This window comes from Glandiceps talaboti, chromosome 18 (assembly GCF_964340395.1).
Source record: "Glandiceps talaboti chromosome 18, keGlaTala1.1, whole genome shotgun sequence".
NCBI lineage: Eukaryota > Metazoa > Hemichordata > Enteropneusta > Spengelidae > Glandiceps > Glandiceps talaboti.
The window spans coordinates 11,563,933-11,587,617 of record NC_135566.1 but is presented as its reverse complement, the minus strand read 5'-3'; the positions used below and the strand labels follow the sequence as shown (position 1 = coordinate 11,587,617).

At 37.3% G+C, this 23,685-nt stretch overlaps 2 protein-coding genes across 4 annotated transcripts in view; one reads left to right on the top strand and one right to left on the bottom strand.

Annotated features, from left to right (window-relative positions):
- Window positions 1–9,494: 9,494 nt before the first annotated feature.
- On the top strand, window positions 9,495–14,613 carry LOC144448967 (uncharacterized). Its single transcript, XM_078139357.1, has 2 exons — window positions 9,495–9,643; window positions 11,174–14,613. Exon 2 carries the CDS (start codon window positions 11,179–11,181, stop codon window positions 13,405–13,407), a length of 2,229 nt encoding a protein of 742 aa, XP_077995483.1. The 5' UTR covers window positions 9,495–9,643; window positions 11,174–11,178; the 3' UTR covers window positions 13,408–14,613.
- Window positions 14,614–14,826: 213 nt separating this feature from the next.
- The window catches only part of LOC144448943 (uncharacterized), a 47,593-nt gene continuing 38,734 nt past the window's right edge, over window positions 14,827–23,685 (bottom strand). The window contains exons 13-16 of one of the 3 annotated variants that reach the window (XM_078139324.1): window positions 23,329–23,515; window positions 22,057–22,081; window positions 21,610–21,705; window positions 14,827–21,028 (exon numbers count right to left, since the gene is read on the bottom strand). In XM_078139324.1, the coding sequence (XP_077995450.1) occupies window positions 21,621–21,705; window positions 22,057–22,081; window positions 23,329–23,515 (297 nt within the window). In that variant the 3' untranslated portion in view covers window positions 14,827–21,028; window positions 21,610–21,620. The remainder of the gene's footprint in view (window positions 21,029–21,609; window positions 21,706–22,056; window positions 22,082–23,328; window positions 23,516–23,685) is intronic. The other 2 variants (XM_078139323.1, XM_078139325.1) reach the window with 2 other exon arrangements.

Sequence of the window (23,685 nt, the reverse complement as noted above, 5' to 3'; positions counted from 1 at the left end):
TTGAAGGAGCCGAGACCAGGCATGTATTGTGTGGATTGTGTGGCGGGTAGAAAATTGGACATTTATGCTGAGATGGGTCAAAGTGACAAAGTCACGGAATTAAAGAGCAGCTGAGCTGTAGATAAACAGTAGCCATTAACTTGGCCAACCAGATAGCAACATATGGCTGATCAGGGATCGGGCATCGAGTCACTTGACAGAGGTAATACAGAGAAGTATTAATATTATGGACGCAACTTTTACGTACCAGTACTAGCATAATCATCTAAGTTGGAAAATGGAGGCCAGAGTTATTCAGCCAACCAACAGGGGAAAAACATAGAAGTTAATAAAGTTTTACTCCACTATCGCAAAAAAGAAAACAAATGTCGCAAATTTAAGATTATGTTCCCTGCTCCCTGTGATCTAATGATGACAAATTAAGCAGAAGTTGTTAGAAGTAATTTTAGTCACTGTATTGCTTGTAGCTATAAATGCTCTGTCATCTTCCGTAACGACAACTTCTATATCGCTGCTGGTAAGGATGAAAGCACCAATGAATGACACATAGGTGAAATCGTAAAATTCCGAGTCCATGGTGACTGCTATTAAACTTAGGCTTTGTGAAGTCTTCATAACACAGTAATTCACTAAATAAACACATTTGAAGGGTGACTATATACAAGGTTACATCCAGTAAGTTCTGTTATGATAAAACTGTCAGGCAAAATCCCATGTATATCATACTAACCGGGCATACTATACGAGGGGTCACAGTCTATTGAAGGTGACAGGAAGGTCTTCATTTGTCAACGTGAGGCGGCGACACTTCCGACAGCTAGCTACTTATAAACAGCATGGGTAAGACTAGGGCTTCGTTATGAATGAGACGGGCAGATAAACAGATCGCTCGCTACAACACCACGCACTTCTTAAATTACAGTAAGTCTCTCAAGCTAAAGCTATGAGTAGTCAGTGTGTCACAATTTAATTGTGTTCCATGTAAACAAGCCAGGCAGGTGACAAAGTCTTTAACAATTCCGGATTGCTTGCTAGCTAGCTGTAAGCTCAGACCTTTAAACTGTAGCTACTCTAAGGTGAATGTCTAAAGACCTCTGAATTTAAAATGACTCACCAAACGGTTGATTGGCTCTACTGTGGGGTTAAAGTTGAATGACATCACCTGAGTAGTGAATCAGCTAACTGGAAAATATTCATGAGTTCATCGAAAGTGAAAGAACACATCCAAAGATAGAATGGAAATTTTGAGAGTCAATTTAGCTCAAATTCCAAGAATTTTCAAAACAGAAAGAGGAAAAGTGTTACGAAAGCTGATTTCAAACTCGATGGTGGATGCGTTGATTAGTCCCTGTATAAGTTAAAGCTACAGTCACTGAGATTGAACAGTATAGTGGGCTGGGTTTTGTCGGAGCGAAGACTCCGTCCGTATACCTCCATGCATATGGACTGACTTAATTCTCTGCCCGCCAAAGACGTAGGCAATACCTTAGCCTCCACGGACAGTGTGTTCTCCGATCTGTTTAAGCATGGAGAGAGATAGAAGATGGATTTTGAACCCCCTCATTGCTGGTCGCAGACTAAACCACGATCAAGCAAATGGAAAGGAGGACGGAAGGACTTCAGCCACCTTGTTGATGTGCATCGTGATATCTGCCGGTGTGGTACTGCAGATCGGTTATTGGATACCGCTACCTGATATTGAGCAGGACTTTCAACGTAGCCTCTTACCGTCTGTAGTCGTGTATAAGATTGTCTGCCTTTCGATGGCATTACTGATCATGCTGTGGTACTTTGTACGTGCTGAAACCTGGCAGAAATGTGGAGCTCTCTACTGGGATTCAAATTCTTTAGATAGTAAAGGCAACGGTGAGGGAGAGAATGGCTGCGTACAGAACACCGGCATTCAACAAAGACAAACACCAGTCCATCATGCATCTTGCAATGTAGGTCAGAATTACAATGGACACACTCGTCAAGGTACATTCAATATAAATATTCTGGGTGTATTCCTTTTCGGAAGCGGTAAATTTTTGTTATTACTTGTGTATACGATGGAAATATTCGAGTGCCTAGATGTTAGATATGACGTGAAGCGAAAGTACGAAGGACTCGTCGGCATAAGAGCTGACTATGACTTGTTAGTGTATTACATTATTTCCATGGTTTTCACAGCAGTACAAATGGGTTTTTTGAAGAAATTTCAATCTGCCGTTTTCAGAAATTCCAGTTGGTTTCAATACACAATTATAATCCTATTTTTCGTCAACATTTTGCAATGGTCACTAGATATAATAGACGATTTCTTCCGAGCGAAGGAAGATAACTCCTCCGAGATGAGTCTCTACCAAGGTTTCACCAATAATACTACACAACATGAAATTAACTGTTTAAGTCATACAACATCCTTGGACAAATTCATGGAAAAAGCGGACCCATTCATGGGGCCTTTCAAGTTAGAATTTTCTTTCATGTCGCTAGGGATAATCTTCAATATTTGGTGTTCCTTGAGGGATGTAAATGTATACACAGACTGTTCAATAGTGGAACAAATGTGGACTAAAGTAATAAGCCGTATGAATTCTCTTTGTACATGTTTACGGGCAGACCCCATACAAGAGATAGGAAATGGAACAGGAGTCTCTCAGGAGAGGCTGATTTTGAATGATGACGATGACAATGCAGCAGGGGGAGATTCAAGAGTTACAAGTACTTCTGTCAGTTCTGAGAACACATCCCCAGATGGAAGGCAAACTAGTGGTGTCTTCCAAAGAATTTCAAGCTCCACAAATACGAGGCCACGACGGATTGTTCCACGCTGTGGTATCGGACTTGTTACAGGCATTATATCTTCTTTAATTTTGATGGTTTTAGGGGGTCTGCTAGCTGACCCAGACGAATACGTTCAGGCTCGGCACATATATGCCTTCTATGGATACCGAATTGCACAGTGTATACCAATGATTCTTTGTAGTTGGTATGGATTTAGAGCAATCCGCCAACATAACTATTTGGACGTCTCTCTCCAACCAGATGAAACTCTCTTGATCATTTCTGTGACAGGAGAATTCTTGTTCCGTATGTTTGACTTCATTGCTGTGGCTGGCTCACCTGCAACGCAGAAAACAAAGACAGTGGAGTATCCTGAACACCTCCCTGCCTTACTGGGTGTCTTTGCAGCAAGTAATATCATCGCAGCATATATACAGAGTGTTTTTATACTTACAGCTATGAAGTACCGACCTAATGACAGTCAAAATGCACGTGTTTTAGTAGAAATTGTCACATTTCTTCTGATCAATAACTTAGGAATCTGGTGTCTCGATAGTTTTCTACAAGTAAATCCAAATTTGAAAATGGACCCCTTAGAATCTTGGTTTTATGAAAATGTTGTTTGGTATATCGTCTCTCATCTGATCTTACCGTTGTGTATTTTCTTCCGTTTTCATTCCTTTGTACTATCCTGTGAAATTTTCGCACATTTCAAAGATCACGAGGTTAACGAAGTTACACCAGACCAGGAAGACATTCCTGCTTGATCGATATCTGAACTCACTTAAAAGCACTGTGGTTAGCTTTGAAATCTCCATCAAGGAAAAATCAATCGTGATCGTGTTGTGTTAGATTTTCTACTCCTTGATCTAATCTATATAGGAGTGAATCACTGTGTGTCAGCAAAAAGTTTAAAGCAACGTCAACATTATTTAAATCAAACTCCTATCATTTGGATAGTTTACAAACTATTAATCTATAGTTCAAATTAGTTAGTTTAATCGCAACTTCGTCAACAAAGTTTCCCATCCCTCAAAATGTTCTACTTGCGTGAAATGATAATTAAAGTCATCAACTTTTGTTCCTGTATTATGATTTCTGCTGAGAAACGATGTTTTTTGTTTTAATATACTATTTTTCTAAAAAGCCTATAATTTTTTTCAATTCAATCCATTGGGACGATGTCAGTGTGTTAGTTTGAGTCAAAATGCATTAACAGTCAAATATATAGTATTACTTTATATGTTACAGTAGTTTAGATTTAAAATTAATTGTTCTTAAACAAACTAAATGTTTTACTCTATATAGATACGTTGAAACTGACAATATATGTGTTACCATGGTTACGGAGGTTAGAAATATGTTGTGATATAATCAATGTAACTTGTAAACATTTCCTGTGTTTATTACCTCAACTCGTCATTTCTTAGAATACCAAGCTGGCATATCCTTGTACCGTTTTAACCAATAACAAACTGTGTCGAATAAAATCAATATTTGAACGCCCTTTGTTTAATTGCTGGTTTGTATCGCTGGTTGGTTGCTATGTAGCGTCATACACTGATTGATTGGTTGGTTGGTTGGTTGGTTGGTAGGTAGGTAGGTAGGTTGGTTGGTTGGTTGGTTGGTTGGTTGGTTGGTTGGTTGGTTGGTTGATTGATTGATTGATTGATTGATTGATTGATTGATTGATTGGCTGGTTGGTTGATTGGTTGATTCATTGATCATTTCATCGATTGGCGATGACCATTTCAGTGGTTGTCTATCATTTAAATGATCAATTGACTGACTGCTTTGATTTTTACAGATTGGTTGGTTGGTCGGTCGGTTGGTTGGTTGGTTGGTTGGTTGGTTGGTTAGTTGGTTGGTTGGTTGGTTGGTTGGTTGATAAACCACTTTGTGGTATTGATCATTCATGAATGGATTTATTGATCCAATATTTGGTTGCTGACTAACTTGAGGACTTATCAATCATGTATAGTCACTGGGTCCCTTACTTGGTGTTTTCATTCCAGGGATAATTTTAGAGCTGGAAAATGTATGATTGTCCGTCATAAAAGGAGGACGTGTAAGCACGGAATCTTTTCAATGGGGAGTGGAGGGATTATCACGCATACCGGGAAGGGGAGTACACTTAGCTTTTAGCTCGTAAAACGTGATATTTTACAAGATATTTCTGTATTCCAACACCTTGGTACCTTAACGTGTGGTTGTGGGGTCCCTTACCGTATGGAACTTTGACCTGTCTTGTCCGAATGAAAATTACAGGGTTAGTACACCTTAGTGATGATGACTAACTGGCCAAGTGGCCGTGTTCATTATATACGCTTTTGGAATTCCCATTACATATATAGATGTTCTTTTGAAATACCACGCCATACATACAGCCTCTATTGACCTACCAGTTGCCTTGCACTGGAATCTACTTGTCTGTGTGCGTCCTTATTTCCCCTCTGCGGAGTGCAGTAAAACTTCAATTTAAAGTCACCCCCTCCCCCCATAATTCACACAGGCAATTAGTCTGGAATCCAATCGTCTGGGGATTTTTTCGCAAACCCCATACCAACTGGACTCTCCATTTCCAACGAGAAAAATGTTGATCTACAATGTATTGCCGTTGCTTTGTGAAGTCAGCTTACACTTACAGATGCTTTATAAAACTGTGGGGGTGTACCTATTGCCAATATACAACATATTTTAGTCGTTTCCTGTGTAGGCCTCATGACCAGGATTTGTATTTTGTTGCCCTATTTGCTCAGGTTGATTGATCCCCACGCTTGTCAAAAATCAGGGGTTTTTCAATTAAGTTTAATCAGGAATCGAAAGTTCAAACAAGGTCACAGAAATCCCCGCCACTTTAAATAGCGACGAATGTTTTAACAATCGTCTACTGCCATTGGTTCATGAATGCAATAACTGTATACATTTATTGACGGTAAGCCAATTAGAATTCCCCTTTCATAATCAGCTCAGGTGAACTATTGTTGGAAATTCCAAAAATCAATCAGCTCACACATCACTAGTCACATGACATGCTCCAAACATACAACAATAGCTAAGTATTTACTGAACTGTATTCGCTTGGTTTATATCACCGTCTGCGATCGTCATTCCACAGTTTACAGGACAAGTTCATCGCGTTTTACATTTTCATCATGAATCGTGTAAAGCGTATACTATGGTTTTTAACTCGTCCCTTAACAACCGGTACGAAGTTATCAAATCGAGGTGATGGTAGGCCTCCTAGGGAAGATGGATTTGTCTCTGCTATTCTCGTGATGATGTTTCTGTTGTGTTTTGGTGTAGCTCTCCAGGTCTGTTACTGGGTTTCTCATGCTTCTCACCATTTGCATCACCTTGAGACGGCACTTCCACTCGTCAGAACAATAATCATCACCACAGCACTTGTAATTATGGTATGGATATTCTACAAGCGGGAGCAATGGGAGAGATCGGGAGTTTTGACATTTGCAAGACATCGCATGCCAACAGTAGGCGAACGCTGGAGAAGAGAATACACGTGGAAGAAGGGTGGAAGGAAAATAAAATGGTCGATTGAGGAAGACGGAGAGGGGGAGCATGGCAGCCAACATCTAATTGAGAATGGCAATGTGAAAGAACATCCCGAGGCAATAAACGCTGTTGGGATATTTATCTTTGGCTGTGGTACCATCTGTCTTACTATACTAGACGTCTACGATATCATGGAGTGCTCGGATGTTGCACGCGAGAATAGCCCAGACCACACTTCTTCTCTCGTCACACATGTTATATACCACGTCGCACGAGTGTTCTTTACAGCTTCCTTGATGAGGTTCATTTTTATTTTCCAAGGAGCCGTGTTTCGAAACAGAACGCGATTTCGATATTCGATTCTATTTCTAATGACAGCGTGTGTGCTACTGTGGTTGACTAACTTTATACAAGATTTTGGTCAACATGTACGTTCAACCGATCATCGAACGCTTCCGAATTGTTCAGACCCAGATGACGGTCCATTTGTAACTTATAAAGTGAGTATCGACCCCATGATTCCCGATTTCCCGAACTGGACAGATTTAAGACCAGCAACTATGGATGAACACACACGTTTGTGTTTGACATATTCTACCCCATTCCATAAGTTTATGAAATACGCTGCAGCATTCATGCACCCGTTTCTCTTGGAATTTTCTCTCCTTGCAGCGGGTGTCTTATATGAAATGTGGGCATCTGTTAAAAATGACACTGCAGCAAGAACGAAGCAAATGGCAAAGAGACAAAAACGAAAGGGAAGGCAGCACAGAGAGGATTCGGAGAAACGAGAGCTTCTACGAGGGCATGATGAAACAGAAGGTGGTGACGCCATATTTGAAAAAGACGATCGTGATCGGGAAACCTCTAGTACGCAGCCTCAGTTACACTTGAGGAAATGTTCATCATTACCTTCCCTAAATATGTTGACTATTGACAATGTCACAGATGTTACCTGCAATAAACAGTCTAGGTATGGGACATTTTCAAGAGCCCGTCGTGCGGAACTCGATGACCTTACATACACCTATAGACAAACTTCCATTTCTGGTAGTTGTGGACTTGTACTTGGTATAGTGTTGAGTATCATCTTAATAACATTAGCATTAATACTAACAGTTGATAGTATTAATGATAACTTCCAAACCGCAGATTCAACTTTGTACTTTTTTTACTGTTACAAACTATTGTTTTTAACATCGCTTAGTATTGCTTGCTTGTTTTGTTACAAAGAAATGGAAGAGCACGTCTATAAATTCAGTATATATCTAACGGGCAATGATATTTTACTTTTGCTGACCGTGTCTGGTGTTGTTCTTTATCATATGTTTAGCATGATGGCAGCGATAGGCAGTTTTCATGAAAATTTCAGAGAATGTTTTCCACCAGTCCTCCCAGTTTTGATATTTTTAGAAGCAATTCTGACGATGCTAGCCGCATGGTTGCAGACGACACTCCTGATAACAGCTCTACGTCATCGTCCTAGCAACCAGCATTCGGATTCGTTGAAGGTATCACATACACTGCAGTGTGTAACTTCGCGATTTGGACACTCAATAGCTTTTTCGAGGTCAATCCTGTATTGAACCTATCACCTGTACAGTCGTGGTTTTTCCAAGACTATGTGTGGTTCGTTATTTATAATGTATCGTTACCCATGGCAACATTTTATCGTTTTCACTCTCTCTTCATATGTTACGAAATCTATATGATATTCAAAGGAGGTTGGGAAGATCGCGAAGTGATAGTTGTGTAGAAAAGAGACTGCCAATTTTCTAAATTTTTTCAACTTTTTGATAATTTCCATGAAGTATATAGTTTTATTGCATCGAGAAAATCTTTTTTTTTTGTTCTTTATGGATCCTTTCAGCTCGTTGGTATAAATCTGGGGGAGAAACCGTAAAAGTTGATATTTTAACTTAGAAGGAAAGAGACACTCCTCCAAACGCATTCCTTAGACGTGATTGTAAATAATATCTCAAAGTTGGTACTCATTAAACAGGTCTTGAAAAACAAAAAGAAACTTTTTGAGGGGAACGGGAGAGGGGTTGATAAAAATCTCAGACCATTCATATCTCTATAGTGAGTAGAGTAAAAATATATTTGTGTACTCAACATTGTACTTAATATCAGAATATCAGAAATCCAAAGACAAAGAACAAAATAATCAAGACAAAAGTGTTTTTTTTTTCACTTCATGTTGGTGAATACAGTGTTCATTTTAGTCTTTGTGTAATCACTATCTATTAGTATCACTGAGTATGTTTTACAATATACAGTCAGTCTTTCGTTGGACTCAACAAACAAATAAACAAACAAACCCCCATGCTAAGGGCGAATTCATGAAATAACACAACGGTGACTCGTCGGAATTTTACTAATTTCATTGCTTTTATGATAGTAAGAAATTATGTCGAACCCCAATAAATGAATAAAAAGGATTTCAAAAATAAAATGACGATTGTTCGATTGGTAGATTTGTGTATTTTTGCTGGATGAGTGTTGGGAGAGGTGTGTTCAGGCTAATGTCGGTTCTCAAGTGTGAATGCCTAGTTGTTGCTATGACCCCCCCCCCCCTTGTGCCACGATTCTAATCATGAGTCCGAAAAGCACAAAACTCACAAATACCAAAATCTTTCCTACATGTAGTTATTGCGGTTGCTATGACAATCAACCAAGTCTGTTTAAATGACTGTTTATTACAACCTGGGAACTTGTCGACCTTGTATTTAATACAAGAAAAGAGGTCACACTTGTGACGTCATCGGGGACAATGACGGTCCCCGTCAGACCACCGTACTGTATCGACCCCGGCGGCTACATTTACGAACAGACTTAGCCACAGACTGGTGCAATCGTGTACATACACATGTAAGTGTTTGATATGCCATTGAAATGATCAACATAACATAAAATATATGATAATTTATAACAAGTTATTCCTAAATCATGTACATTTGATTATTCACGGATTGCCAAAAACAGATATTTGAATCCAAATTCATACATGGGTCCAAAAATCAACAATACGCGTAGTACCTCGTTACGTACCTTCCCGTACTTTTATGTTCATTGCTATGCTTGCCTGGTGCTGTATGCCTGTAATCGTGTTCCATATGCATATGAATTGTCACGAGTGACCCGTTTGACCTTTCATCGAAAGTTGGGGAGAGTACTGTTGTTTGCGAGTTTGTTGAACTGTCGTGAATTGCACATATACGCCATACTCATAGCCACCATGTCGTGCTGTCATTGGATATCCCCGACTTTATATTAAAGTGTTTCGACGGTGTCGTGTCTGATGTGTTGTCAGTCCTAAATAATAGTATTCTGCGTTGGAAGGTACCGAGGAGGAGTACAGGTTAGTCGCTATACTTGGTAGTTGTGTAGATTTAGAATACCTTCAATGGTGTACTCCATATTTCAACACATTGCTGTAGTGAAACGAAATCTCGTGACTGGGTTTCAGCTGTGTGCAGACACAACAATGTGTTGATTTAAACTCTTCAGTAACCTGTATGTGTTACCAATGTCGACGTTGTGTTGTTTGAACTCTCACTTGTAGTCCAAACTAAGTGCATGAACATACGACCAGTCCAATTTTCAAGTCAAGTCAGACCCTGTAAATATGGAAGTATGATTATTTATACCAAAAATATAACTCACTGGGTACCAGTTTCGTCAGCTGATATGATATACATTCATACTAGATATCCGGTGTTTACAAACACGCTAAAACTGAAGAAATTAGACTGGATAAAAGCCTTAGAATGTGAAATTATGCTAGCGTTCAACGACCAATCCGATATGTACGTGAACTATCAATAAAGAAAGGCGAGTGTACAATGCATCAAGTTGGCATTAAATCGTATACGGTCTCTAAGGCATGAACGGCTATTTTGGTTGCGCAGTCATATATACATTCCTGCTACGTTGCGCAGGAATTGTTTCAAACTGTTGTCGTCAACTTGTTGAGCATAGTTTTAACCCTTGTGAGTTGTACAATTTTAGTTCACATTTTCGGTACAGCAGGAATTGATCCATTGTTCGAGTATTTGCATGGTAGACGAGAATTCCAATCACTTAAGACCACTTATATACCACTTCGTTACTATCAACACCGTGTTAATTATATTGATTATTGGTCCATTCAAACAGTGCTATATCATACATTAACTCATTATTTCAAAATTTGCCTCTTGTCATATTGTATCGTATAATAAAAATAGAAGAGGGGTTTTGAGGTTAGGACATTGTCGTAAAACCACCAGGTTACTCTAGGGAGGTTAGGACATTGTCGTAAAACCACCAGGTTACTCTAGGGAGGTTAGGTCATTGTCGTATGCTACTATATAGAGGTTAGGACATTGTCGTAAAACTACCAGATTACTCTAGGGAGGTTAGGATATTGTCGTAAAACCACCATGCTACTATATAGAGGTTAGGTCACTGTCGTAAAACGACCATCGGGCTAGTCTAGGGTAAACGGAGGACGCACGAATAGGTTGGATAATACAATGAAGGTTGAAGGGCGACCTCTCATAAGTGAATGAAATCATGTGAAAGACTCTATTGTACTGTATTCCATTCCATTCAAATGACACAGCACATGATCCGTGATTACTAAAAGTCACGAGACTGCGGTAATAACAACAAGGCATATACAGTTTATTTGAAGCACCTGACAGATACCAAAGGATTCATTTTTAATATTATTACCATCGACTTCGTTGAAATATTATCATCGACTCCGATATATATTTTTCTTGAAATTGTGTACCTTCCATTTTCATGTCCATGGAAGATGTCGACAGACAATATTAAGATTTTAATGACAACGATTGGTATCGTCAACATGTCTTAATTCTGCTTTATTTTAAATTTCTTTTAGCAGAGATGGTGAAATTTCTGATCCGACCCCTGACTCTAGGGTCGACTGCGTCACCCGAAAGGCGAAGACGAATGACAGATGGATCGATCTCAGCGGTTCTTTTAGCTTTTCTGATGATGAGTATTGGTATCTCCTTGACAATTTGCCAATTGTTCAAACTGCAACGCAGTGTATATCCAAGCATTGGGACAGTGTTACCCATAATCACTATAGTCACGGTATTGCTGTCTATGCTAACATTGGTGATCATTGTTCTAAAGAGAGGCTATTGGGTTTATAATAAAGAAGAGCTAGATCGTGGAATCCGACAGAGATCTGGAACCGAAGTGAATTTTCGAGACCCAGTGAGAGCCAGGTTGCTACCGTTATGTTGTGCGTTGATTGGACTTGGTTGTATATCGTTTCATCTAGTTGGTGCATACCATCATTTTCATTATCATTTCTATTACGCCTACTCAGCTGAAATAACTTTTAAAATCTTTTACTGCTTACAAGTGCCGTTCACCGTTCTCTTGGTTATTTTCATTTACGTGTACAGCACTACCGTCTTAAAGAACCGACTGTCCTTACGATACATTATCATACTCCTGGCATGTACGGTGATATTTTCGTACCTCACAGTCTTCGTTGATAAATATAGCTCACTTGATGCCAACTCCATCGATGCAAGCCAAAATCTGACAAAATTTCCAAACAACGTGGAAATATTCCTTGTTCTCTTTGCGATGCAATTTCTCATTCTCGTCGCCAGTTTTCTCTATGAATGTTGGGCAAGGATGGGAGATCCTCCTCTGCGTAGAGACACCTCACTACGTAGAGAAACTGACCAATCCAGACGACGGTCTTCAAAAGCAAAACGAAAACTTTTCATAGACCACGAACGTAAACATCTCCTCGGGAACACCGATGACTCTTCAGATACTGGTGGTGGTGGTGGTGGTGGTGTGTCAGGCGTATCAACAGACAAGACATTCGAGAGGTCCAAGGATAAGAAAACTGTTCATATACCTGGTAGTTATACATATACTCCGAACGCAACACAAGTGAAAGCCACCGTTGAACGCACAGATCGTCCGGGACACGCGCACGGCTCACCTAAATCTGTTGGAACAGATTACGAGATCGTTTCACCATACACGACGTTAGAGGCGAACCAAAACCCCGAATATACTGAATACTTCTACCCTAAACCGAGACTAACACCATGTGATGACAACATCTACGAGGACGTGGAGGAGGAAATAGAACACACAACCTTTTCCGCGGATGACGACGAAACTAACGTATATGAGGTTGTGTTCAACCCTACAACTGGAACTATGGCTAAACATTCAGGTCAGAAAATAGCCCGAAAAGAGGCTTTTAAAAGAAAACGAGAACAAAATTACGGAACACTACACAACAGCTATGAAGAAGAAACTGTATGCCATCACTCGCGGTGTGAGCAGTTGTGTCTTAACTCGCTCAAGATCACTGGAATTATTGTCGGGTTTCTATTTAGTATTTCAATGCTAATTTTTGCCATTATTCTAACGAGTCAGTGCCAAACCAATGTCGTTCACGACGTTACCTGTCTCGGTAGACATTTCAACACGACTTGTGATATTTCTGTTGTACGTACTTATATCTACGCTTACTACAGTTGCAAGACCGTGCTCTTTATCCTTGTAATCATCTGTTGCTGGGTCTTCTTTCACATCTTTGGTAAAGATAGCGATGGCTACAATATTTCAAAGCTTCATCCACAAGACATTTTCTTACTAATATCAGCGTTTGGTGTCTTTCTACACCAATCGTTTTGCGCCTTCTCTGCGATCTCAAATATTGGCGCTGACAACGGAAACCAGTGCTTCATGGAAGGTTTGCCTAGTCTGATACTGGCTGAGACAGTCCTGTCGATAATCGTAACGTACCTCCAAACGACTCTTCTTATTTCGAACTTCGCATGTGACAAGCACCAACGACATAGATCTATGGTGTTGGTAGCTATTTTAACTACGCTATTAACATTTATTGTCATCAGTAACACTGCAATGTGGCTATTACACAGTTTCTTCACTGTGAGTCCATATTTCTGTCTCTCCACTATGCAAAAAATATTCTATGGCGAGATTGGTTGGTTTGTCATCAGTTCCCTCACCCTTCCAAGTGTTCTTTACTTTCACCTCCAATCAATTCTCACATCATTCGGTTTGATTTTTCAGTACAGAAAATATACATACCAACAAAACTAAAAAGAAATTTAGTCATAATTACTTTTTTTTTTATCACGTGCACGACTAAATTTAAAGGTCTTAATATCTTACCAGTAACGTTTCGCCTTTGTTCAGATCGACATGCTTTGTCGAACTGTACATGTCCGTTTGCTAGGTGTACCACTAGGCGGCGTAGTGACGATGACTAGATCATACAAGAGCTAAATAATTACTGTTTTACCAACCTGGTGAACGTATGTGAGGATATTAAACGGAATTTAAAATGTATGAACTCTCGATATCACCCGGTTATAGTCATTTCATAGTCATTTCATAAATCATCAATTTTAAAGTCGATAATAAGCAACCAATGGTATTAATCCTGGTTGTGTAGCATATTACACAAGTTAACAAAGAGGCGCATTATAACATTCTCTCAGTAGAGAACTTACAATCCCGCCATGTTGAATATTCCATCGTGGGAAATGTGATAATAAATACTAATCAATCAATATTATAAACAATATTGTTACATTGTTTGTAACCACATATAATCATTTGATAGTTACCCTGACCATGCATTGTGGGAGGTTTATTTTATCGGTAGCTCCAGATTAGGTATCACGATAACCACATATAATCCCATAGTCCTTTGCGTCTGAGCATGCTCAGTCTGGATTGCAAGTTCCCAATTTTACAAATACAGGAATACAGCAAATCCAATTTGATTTAATCTAGTATTGTTATGTTTATGAAGTACTATTAGATATTATATCCTCGATTTTTCTTTCCAGTTCTAGTCGTCATATATAGTGGGCCTAATCAATGTTAATTCAACAAATTCATTTTTCTCTTCGTTCAGCCAAGGAATAAGAGTGACTTAGGGGGCCTTACTGAAGCTGAGTTTATGACAAAACTGCCCCTCGAATGAATTCTCAGGCTGAAAGAAGAAATACATAATTGGGCAATAAATATAATCACAGCTCAGCCTGCTAGATTTAAAAAAGAAGAAGTCATATTTTGAACATCGCACAACCAATGACATAGACACACTTTGTCGTGAGATAGAATTGTTAGGGTATAAATTTCGTATTTTTGTTCGAGCTTGTACAACTTGGTTTGTACGTTAAATATGCCTTATCAAGCAATATACTGTATATTTGATTCGCTAGGCTTATAGAGACGTCAAGTTGTCATTGTCGTGATATTAAATGTATTGTATATAATAGTAACAGCTTGTTAATAAAGTGATAATAAATCAACTTGATATATATTCTCAATGTGGTTTGATTTCTTGAATTTACATATCATAAAATACAAACTATACTACATGCATATTTTGTTTATCACGGTTTGTTAGAACGGTAGGGCTGGTTATAACGTTATGTGTTTGTGGGCATGGGGGTGGGGGGTGGGGTAGTAAAAATCAGTCAAATTACATCCCAGAGTATGGCAAATTATCCTCTTTACTGTATTTTATAAGTACACAAATTATTACATAGATCCAATGAAGAATGTTACATATGCTAAAACCCCCCAAAACACTATCTTGTATACAATGCCATATTAAACTCAATTTGTACATACATTTCATATAGACATTGGCTTTGTGTAAGCTTTTAGACTCTATAAATCACACATACAGATAGAAGGCAGTTTATACATAACCAGTTATATAGTCTAGCTTAACTTAATTCTAAATAAACCACTAAAATTTATCAGGTCTGCAACAGGCCTGGTACAGCCATGACCAGGGCTGCCACAGGGCTGTGGCATGGATGGTATGGTGATGACCATCAGATCTGCATCAGGCCTGGTACAGCCATGACCAGGGCTGCATCAGGGCTGTGGCATGGATGGTATGGTCATGACCATCAGATCTGCATCAGGCCTGGCCTGATACAACCAAGGCCAACAGGTCTGCAACAGGGCTGGTACAGCTTTGACCATCAGGTCTGCAGCATGACTGTGGCAGCGCTGGTATAGCCATCGCCATCAGGTCTGCAACAGGGCTGTTGCATAGCTGGCACAGCCATGGTTTGAAACAGGGCTGTGGCAGGGCTGGTACGGCCATGGCCATCTGGTCTGAAACAGGGCTGCTACAGCTTTGACCATCATGGCTGTGCCAGACCTGCAGCATGCCTGTGACAGGTCCATCCTGATACAGACTTGGACATCTGGCTGTGTACAACCCTCAAAAGCAGCCCACGCTCACTAAAGGATGCAACAATAGCTTAAAAACACATTCTCTCTCCAAGAAATTTCATATAACTACAAAATGTTCTCTACAAAAGAGGCCTATGATTTCAAAACACATTCCTTAAGCATTTATGAAATGGCAAAAAGCTGTGCTTGTCATACAATCTACTCTCTGCCTTCCCCCTTTTTTGACTCTAAAATAACTACCATAAATCAGTATACCAGCTTTTACACACTAACTGCTGTTGTCTACAATCTCTTGGTATCAAAATATGCATAGCTGAAACTTTGTAATGAATTTATTGCAGTGTAATGTCTTTGACGAAAAAACTAATCATGAACTTCAGAACAATTTCTTTTTCTACTGAAATTTTTTTACATACAAATTATGTCTGCTCACCCTATCATTTTATGTGAATTACAAGATTTACAATATAGAGAAAAAAATAGAACTTGTCAAGACTGGCTTGATCCGGTTCAATCTAGATATCAGAGCATGCAGTTTCATAACAATTGAAAGTACAATGACTTCTTAGATGAAAATGTAGTTTGTTTTAACTAACTTAGAATGTTTTCAACTATTTTACTTTTTTGGTCAAGGTTACACGAAAGAGAAATTCTGAACCCTAGCTAATCCATGCAAATCACTATAGAAGTTTAAAAAAAAAAAGGTATCACACAAAATGCTCTTAAAACTCTTTCATATGGTGAATTTGTACCATCTAGCAAAATACAAGCATGAAATGTTGCCAATACGATTATACACAAAATATCAACAACCTTGACAGATAATAACATTACATAACCCTTTCCTACTAAATGTCTTAAAGGACAAACAAATTTGATAAAGTACACACAGACTCCTTATCCATGCTTCCATATTAAAGGTATAAAATACATTCATGGTGGTGGTACTAGAGAGAATTTGAAAATTTGCAGCTACAGTGCATCACATTTTGCTTTAGGATTTTAGTTTCCTCGACTATGTACCGAAGGTTTTCACCTCATACACCCTTTCATGCTGAAAGGCTAAAGCAATGACAAGTATATAGTGCATTATTAAAGGCTAAAGCAATGACAAGTACATAGTGCACTATTAAAGGCTAAAGCAATTACAAGTACATAGTGCACTATTAAAGGCCAAAGCAATGACAAGTACATAGTGCACTATTAAAGGCCAAAGCAATTACAAGTACATAGTGCACTATTAAAGGCTAAAGCAATTACAAGTACATAGTGCACTATTAAAGGTCAAAGCAATGACAAGTACATAGTGCACTATTAAAGGCCAAAGCAATTACAAGTACATAGTGCACTATTAAAGGCTAAATTACAAGTATATAGTGCACTATTAAAGGCTAAAGTAATTACAAGTATATAGTGCAATATTAAAGGCTAAAATAATTACAAGTATATATTGCTTTATTAAAGGCTAAAGCAATTACAAGTATATTGCATTATTATCGATTCTGATATTTGTACCAGTTTATAGTAAGAAATGTACAGACTAACAAGATGTAAATTTATAGGAAGAGAGAAAAAATATGTGTATGTATTGGACAGTATTACAATAAAATCTTTATGTACATATCAATCCTTTAAAGATATACTGTCGTAATACACTTTTTATTAAACATACATTGATAGGTATTATTAATAAAAACTGTAAATCTAGATTTTGACACCAAGAAATAACACTTTGTCAAACCATACATAGCAGACACTATTATAACATGCAAATTTGAGACCCCAAGATTTCAAATGGCAAAAATTTAAAAAGTCGAAGATTATAGTTTTGATGCTGTTTGACGAAAGATATCATCAATGATACATAAAAGGTGTTCACACTGAAAACGTACTGTACGTCAGTTACATAGCCCAAGGTGAAATTTAACACATAATGTAATGTCAAGTTTAAGGAAATTAAACAAACATGTTGTTGTTTTTACTCTAACACCAACCTTTATCTTAGAAAATTCTTTGAAATCCCCCAGGGAAGAGAAAACCATTTTTTTTTCTGCAAGTGAACTAGGTGTCATGCAAATAAACCAAAATCCCTGTGGTGATCAGAAAGTGGGATAGGTCAAGAGTTTACATAGTTACAGTCGGTTACATCATGTTTACCAACAACACTTCATCATGATATGCACATCAGACAGACACTTAATAATAAATTTTGACAACTGAAAAAGGAGTTGATCTTGATTACTGAATTCATGAAGAATATACCTGTGATATTTGGCTAGAACTTCACATAGCATGAACTTAGAAAGAGAGGAGAGAGCAATCACACTGAGTCTTTCAAGGCTACTGGTTTTAATTCACATGATGTACCACATGGACTTTTAAATATAACATTTATTGTCTTAAACAAGAAATCCACACATCTTTCTCAATCATCAAGTTTTGAAATTCAAAATAATCACTCATACTTAACCAAAATGTACAAAAAGCCCTTCCATAAAGTCAAATTTATGAGTGTTTACGTAAAAGATATCAGATAGCGTCATAGTATTAACAGATCAATAGCAAGTTCAAACTTTTACACAAAAATTGGTCAAGAAATTGAAAGAAGGCATGTAAGATAAGCCATCAGTGGAATGAATCTGACAAATATGCCATAAGTGGAATGAATCTGACAAATATGCCATAAGTGGAATGATTCTGATAAACAAGAAGGCATTTTGTAACAATGAAAGATAGCTAATGGAGGAATGATTCTGACAAACAAGCCAATGGTGGAATGATTCTAACAAACGAGCCAATAGTGGAATGATTCTAACAAACAAGCTAATGGTGGAATGATTCTAACAAACAAGCCAATGGTGGAATGATTCTGACAAACGAGCCAATGGTGGAATGATTCTAACAAACAAGGCACTGGTGGAATGATTCTAACAAACGAGCCAATAGTGGAATGATTCTAACAAACAAGCCAATGGTGGAATGATTCTAACAAACAAGGCATATTCCAACAATGAAAGATGAGCCTACAGTGAAATGATTCTGAAAACATCAAATCAAACATCTGTGTACCTTGAGCTACATACAAAGTAATACATACTGTTGTTTAGTTTTCTTGAAGTCTCACAAATGTATGAATTTATTTAGTTGTTGACTTTTCTTCCATATGTAAAAGACAATGAAATAAAACTGATGAAAATGTCTTCATGCATGAAGACACACAATTCCTTCTCCAAGTCCAGACAGAAAATTGCCGAAAGAACATCTTGCATCAATTTCCTGAATACCAAGGCAATTATAAGTACATATACCAATGATTACAAAAACTTGCATATGCAAAAACTATCAATCAAATGCACAAAATAATCACTTCAAGGTACCAAAAAGCAAATAAAAATGCATCTGATGAGGCCTGCTATGAAAACCGTAAAACTTGTTTCAGTATTCATGCAAGTTTTTTCCTATTATTTCACCAAATTTCCATGTGATTCTAGTGATTTCAGGCAATTTTAGACTTAACATCTATCATCACATGTGTTATTTACTGCTAAAAGCAGATAACTGTCCGTCTATAAACTCTATTTTTCTATCCGTCAGAAAGCTTTGTTTGGTCAAAATATTGGAATGCCTTTTTAAGTACCATCAACTATGCCTGTATCATCAATTCTTTTACTAGTATTTCGAATCACCTAAAATGCATATGACGTACAAGTAAATGTATGGCACCTGATGAACTACACAAACTTTACATAATTTTAAAGTTTAAAATTAACGGATGCACCAATGCTATGTTTTGGCTGTGTGTAACATACAGTCCATTCATAATTCAGGTCAGAATTCTTTTGCATTGTTCAATATGGATGTCAAACTACATCTAAGCTCAAGACTATTCCAACTTGTAATTTCTTCCAAGTCTTCATACAATATAGCAATGCTTTATTCATTACAAGCTGAAGGTGGCACTCTGTAAATATTCATATTCAAATTTTCCTAGTCTGGTCTTGTTTAACTTTATGAAATACTTAATACTTCACTGCAATAACTCGTGTTTCATGTCACAAATGAGGGTTCACGATTTGTATGAACTTACCATCTCAATTTTTCTTAACTCTAAACTACGACTATCGTTATGTGACTACATCTTTAAATCCATCGTACATTTTGCAATTTTTGCAGATACTTTCTACATTCGTGTAACACTAGCTAACACTCTTACTTCATGAGACACTACAGACATTTCACTTCCCTGGGCAATTCAGTAAAGTTATTGCTATGTGGGGAGTTCATTGTATGTAACAGTCCACCTGTTTGCCAAAATATTAAAATACTTGCTACATTATCAAATGGGGTTTTACAAAACTATCCAGCATTTCTCTATGACTTTTTCAGGTAATTATATGAATACATGTGCAGTGACTAAACACTTTAAAGTCTTTCTCACATGGCCAATACTAGTGTTTTTAGATAAAACAAAAAAGAAAACACAGCACCCTCTTCATCTTTCTGTAGAAATGTTCTGATTATCCTTAGTGTCTGTAAAACATTGTAAACGCTGTGTTATGAAAATCACCCGTTCATGCTCCTGATTTCTACTTCAAAATGAAACAATACATCACTATAATGACGAGAGTGTTAAAAACAAACTCTCGTCTCGGCCCTATTTTTGAGTTCATTATAAGGAGATATAACAGTATTATTGGCATAACCAACATCTGTATAATTCTTCACTATCAAGGTAAGGTAACATCTGTCTACATACATGGCAGCTACATTGTGAGAGCAACAGCAAAAAACATAGACACACTACCCTCTTTAAAAATCATATTGCTGGTGGATGGCAACAACAAATCAGAAAATCATAACAGCACTTTCTGTTACCTTATCTATATTATACAACAGTTTAAAGGAATTCTCTGCCAAAGATGCACAAACTTGTAGTTTGAAAATATGTGTAGCCTGTAAAAAAACTAGACAGTTCATCACATCACTTCTTATCACAGCTAATAAATGTACGGTGACTACATTTGCTTTGTATGTAAATTCTTTTCTGTAACAAACATTATTTTTTTTTTCAACATTATAAAAATGTTGTGCTATCCCTTCTAATTTAATTTGGTTATAATTTTCAAATAATAAAAGTATTCTCAACCATTAAAAATATATTTTCAAACCCTTTTTTCTGTTCTCTTATGTGCCACTTAATCTCAGCTGGTGTGGTAAATATCAAATAAACTAAAACAAAAAAGTTCTGATTTAAAATAAAGTATACATTTTCTTTCTGAGTGTATTCTGTTCGAATGAAAACTTCACAAACAATAAGCACTGCAATTCCAAAATACTTTTCTGGAATATTTATCATGAGTTTTATATTTATATAATTTTTTTCACATCTGGATACTTTGCATTGAGCACCATGCAGCAGTTATTCTGATAGGAGTTTCTCATCAATGTTACACCAAGTCTGCTGCACTATCGGGACCAACAATTTTTTCAAAATCTGTCAGGGAACAAAAAATCGGGAATATAAAATTGTTAGCTCATTCATTTCTTACAGGTAGTAAAATTCAAATTAAGTCGGCTATTTGGATATATGACATGAAACGTCACTTATTGACAACCATCTTGGATAGGAAATGTCAAATGTTAATTGCAGCCATTTTGGATATGAAATGTCAAAGGTCAACTGGCAGCCATTTTGGATATGAAATGTCAAAGGTCAATTGACAACCATCTTGGATATGAAATGTCTAAGGTCAATTGACAGCCATTTTGGATATGAGATGTCAAAAGTTAATAGGCCACCATTTTGGATATAAAATGTCAAAGATCAATTGACAAACATCTTCAGTATGAAATGTCAGAAGTTAATTGGTAGCCATTTTGAATGTGAAAGGTCAAAGGTCAAGCCATGGACAATGTCTTTTTAATAGTTGTGTACTTGTTAAAAACTCCAACCACTTCTTTGACTAGTTCACATTTTTCAGCTCTTCATAAAAATATAATCTACTATTTCTGTTAACTGGTATACTGATATCTTTCTGATATCATCTCTTGACTTCTAGAAAACAGGCTACTTACCTGATAATCTCCTATTTCTGCTGACTTGAATCTTTTTTTTCCAGTCTGGAGTGCTTGGACTGTTTACTTCCTTTGGACTTGATAGAGGGGATTGATCTGAAATGGTACATAGACATACAGAGATGAAGAATAGATATTGTTTGCGTCTCAATGATAGACATCTAGATATTCTCATAAACATCGCCCTCTAGTGATGGAAACAGAAAAGAAATCATAAAACGTAGTGTGGAATCCATTTTCTTTCTTTCTGTTTGGGATATCAAATTTCATTTGTTATTAATTCAATCTCCAAAACTATCATCAAACCAAGTTAGTATATTTTAAATCTTGCTTTCAATATATCTACTCGAAATAAAGGTATAAAATCTTAACAATGCTATCTACCTTTTTTGAGTGAAAATGAAATCCCTTCAAAATAAAGTATTCCACAGAATTTTGTTTTATTACCTTGATAAAAATGTATGTTTTAAGCCTTTTTGATGTTTTGATACAAATCCAGGGTGGATCAATGAATTGAGGAAAATTGATAAATAGAAAAAAAAATACAAAAAAAATAATAATAATATTGATGAGAAAGTCAATTATTTTCATCTTTTTTTTTACAATCACAAAATCTTAACAGCACGAACTCTTTCAAGGACACAATGCCAACTGGGCCATACTGCATACCAAAGTACGGTATGTGAAGTGTAATGTCAAATACAGTGTATATTGTAAATCACAGAAAAACTGGTAGACAAATGGAATGCCTAAAACTGGCCAAACAATGACAGGTAATACAATGACAATATAGCATGTAGGCAAACTAGCACAATGACACAATATCACAATGACAGAATGACAGAATGACAAGTCACATATGGAATAGACAAGTCAGTGAAACTGGTTACAAATTAATACAGAGCTGACTCACTGACAAAACAACATAAGCAGCCACACATGGAATACACAAGTCAATGACACTGGTTACATGTTAATACAGTGCTAGCTCAGTGACATGCAGAGCAACAGAAGCAGCCACACATGAAATAAGCACTTAAACAGCACTGGTTAAGCTGACAGTGACAGAATGGCAATATAGGTTATACTGGAACATTCAAGTTTACTGACACATGTGTCTGGCATACATACAGGGGAGCTGGCAGACCAACAACACAAGGAATAGAACCAAGTACACTATACACAAATTATAGCACATCAACAGAATGCCACAGAGAGCTACACATGGAATAGGCAGTTCATTGAGAAAAGGTACACATTATACAAACAATGACAGAACATCAAAAATAGCCCCTTCAGTATATCAGCCATGCTTTAATGCTAGCTGACAGAAAGCCAAACTGGCAGCTCATGGGATCGTAGTTTTATAGCATATGGTCTTTGCTAAGGTGTTACAATGACATAATAACCAACATGCATGCAATAGACAGTAGCATTTGACAAATGGCACACCAACAAAATGCCGAAAGCGCAACACACAGAATGGATAGTTTAACAGCACAGGGTACATCTTTCAACAAATGGCACTGCCATACCGACAAAACACCACAAGCGTAACACACAGAATAGGTAGTTTAATAGCACAGGGTACATCTTTCAACAAATGGCACACCAACATATTGCCGCAACACATGGAATGGGTAGCTTAATAGCACAGGATACATCTTTCAACAAATGGCACACCAACAAATTGCCAAAAGGGCCATAGAGTAAACTTACTAGACTCCGAAGAATGTCTTGATTTTATAATTACATTCTTTGTTTTCCATTCGCCTTTAACATTTGTTGACTTACTCTCTGTATTGTCTTTGGGTATCGGTGACTCTTTGAAGATATCTGACTTGCGCCGTCTTTGTAGAAGGTCCTTTTTCCACTGTGGTATATCTTGTTCACTTTCCTTGGCAGGCTGTGTAAATGTACAAAATGCATTTACAACATTTCAACAATTGGTGGCAGATTGTTTGACTTTTTTCCTCCATACTATCAACTACTTTAACCCCACTTTATACTGTATCTAAATTCAGAAACCAGGATATTTATATATCCAAACACATTAAATCCAGCAGCAAACAGATA

Excerpts from the sequence above, each read along its gene's own strand:
- LOC144448967 (XM_078139357.1), top strand. The coding sequence starts at position 11,179 with ATGGTGAAATTTCTGATCCGACCCCTGACTCTAGGGTCGACTGCGTCA.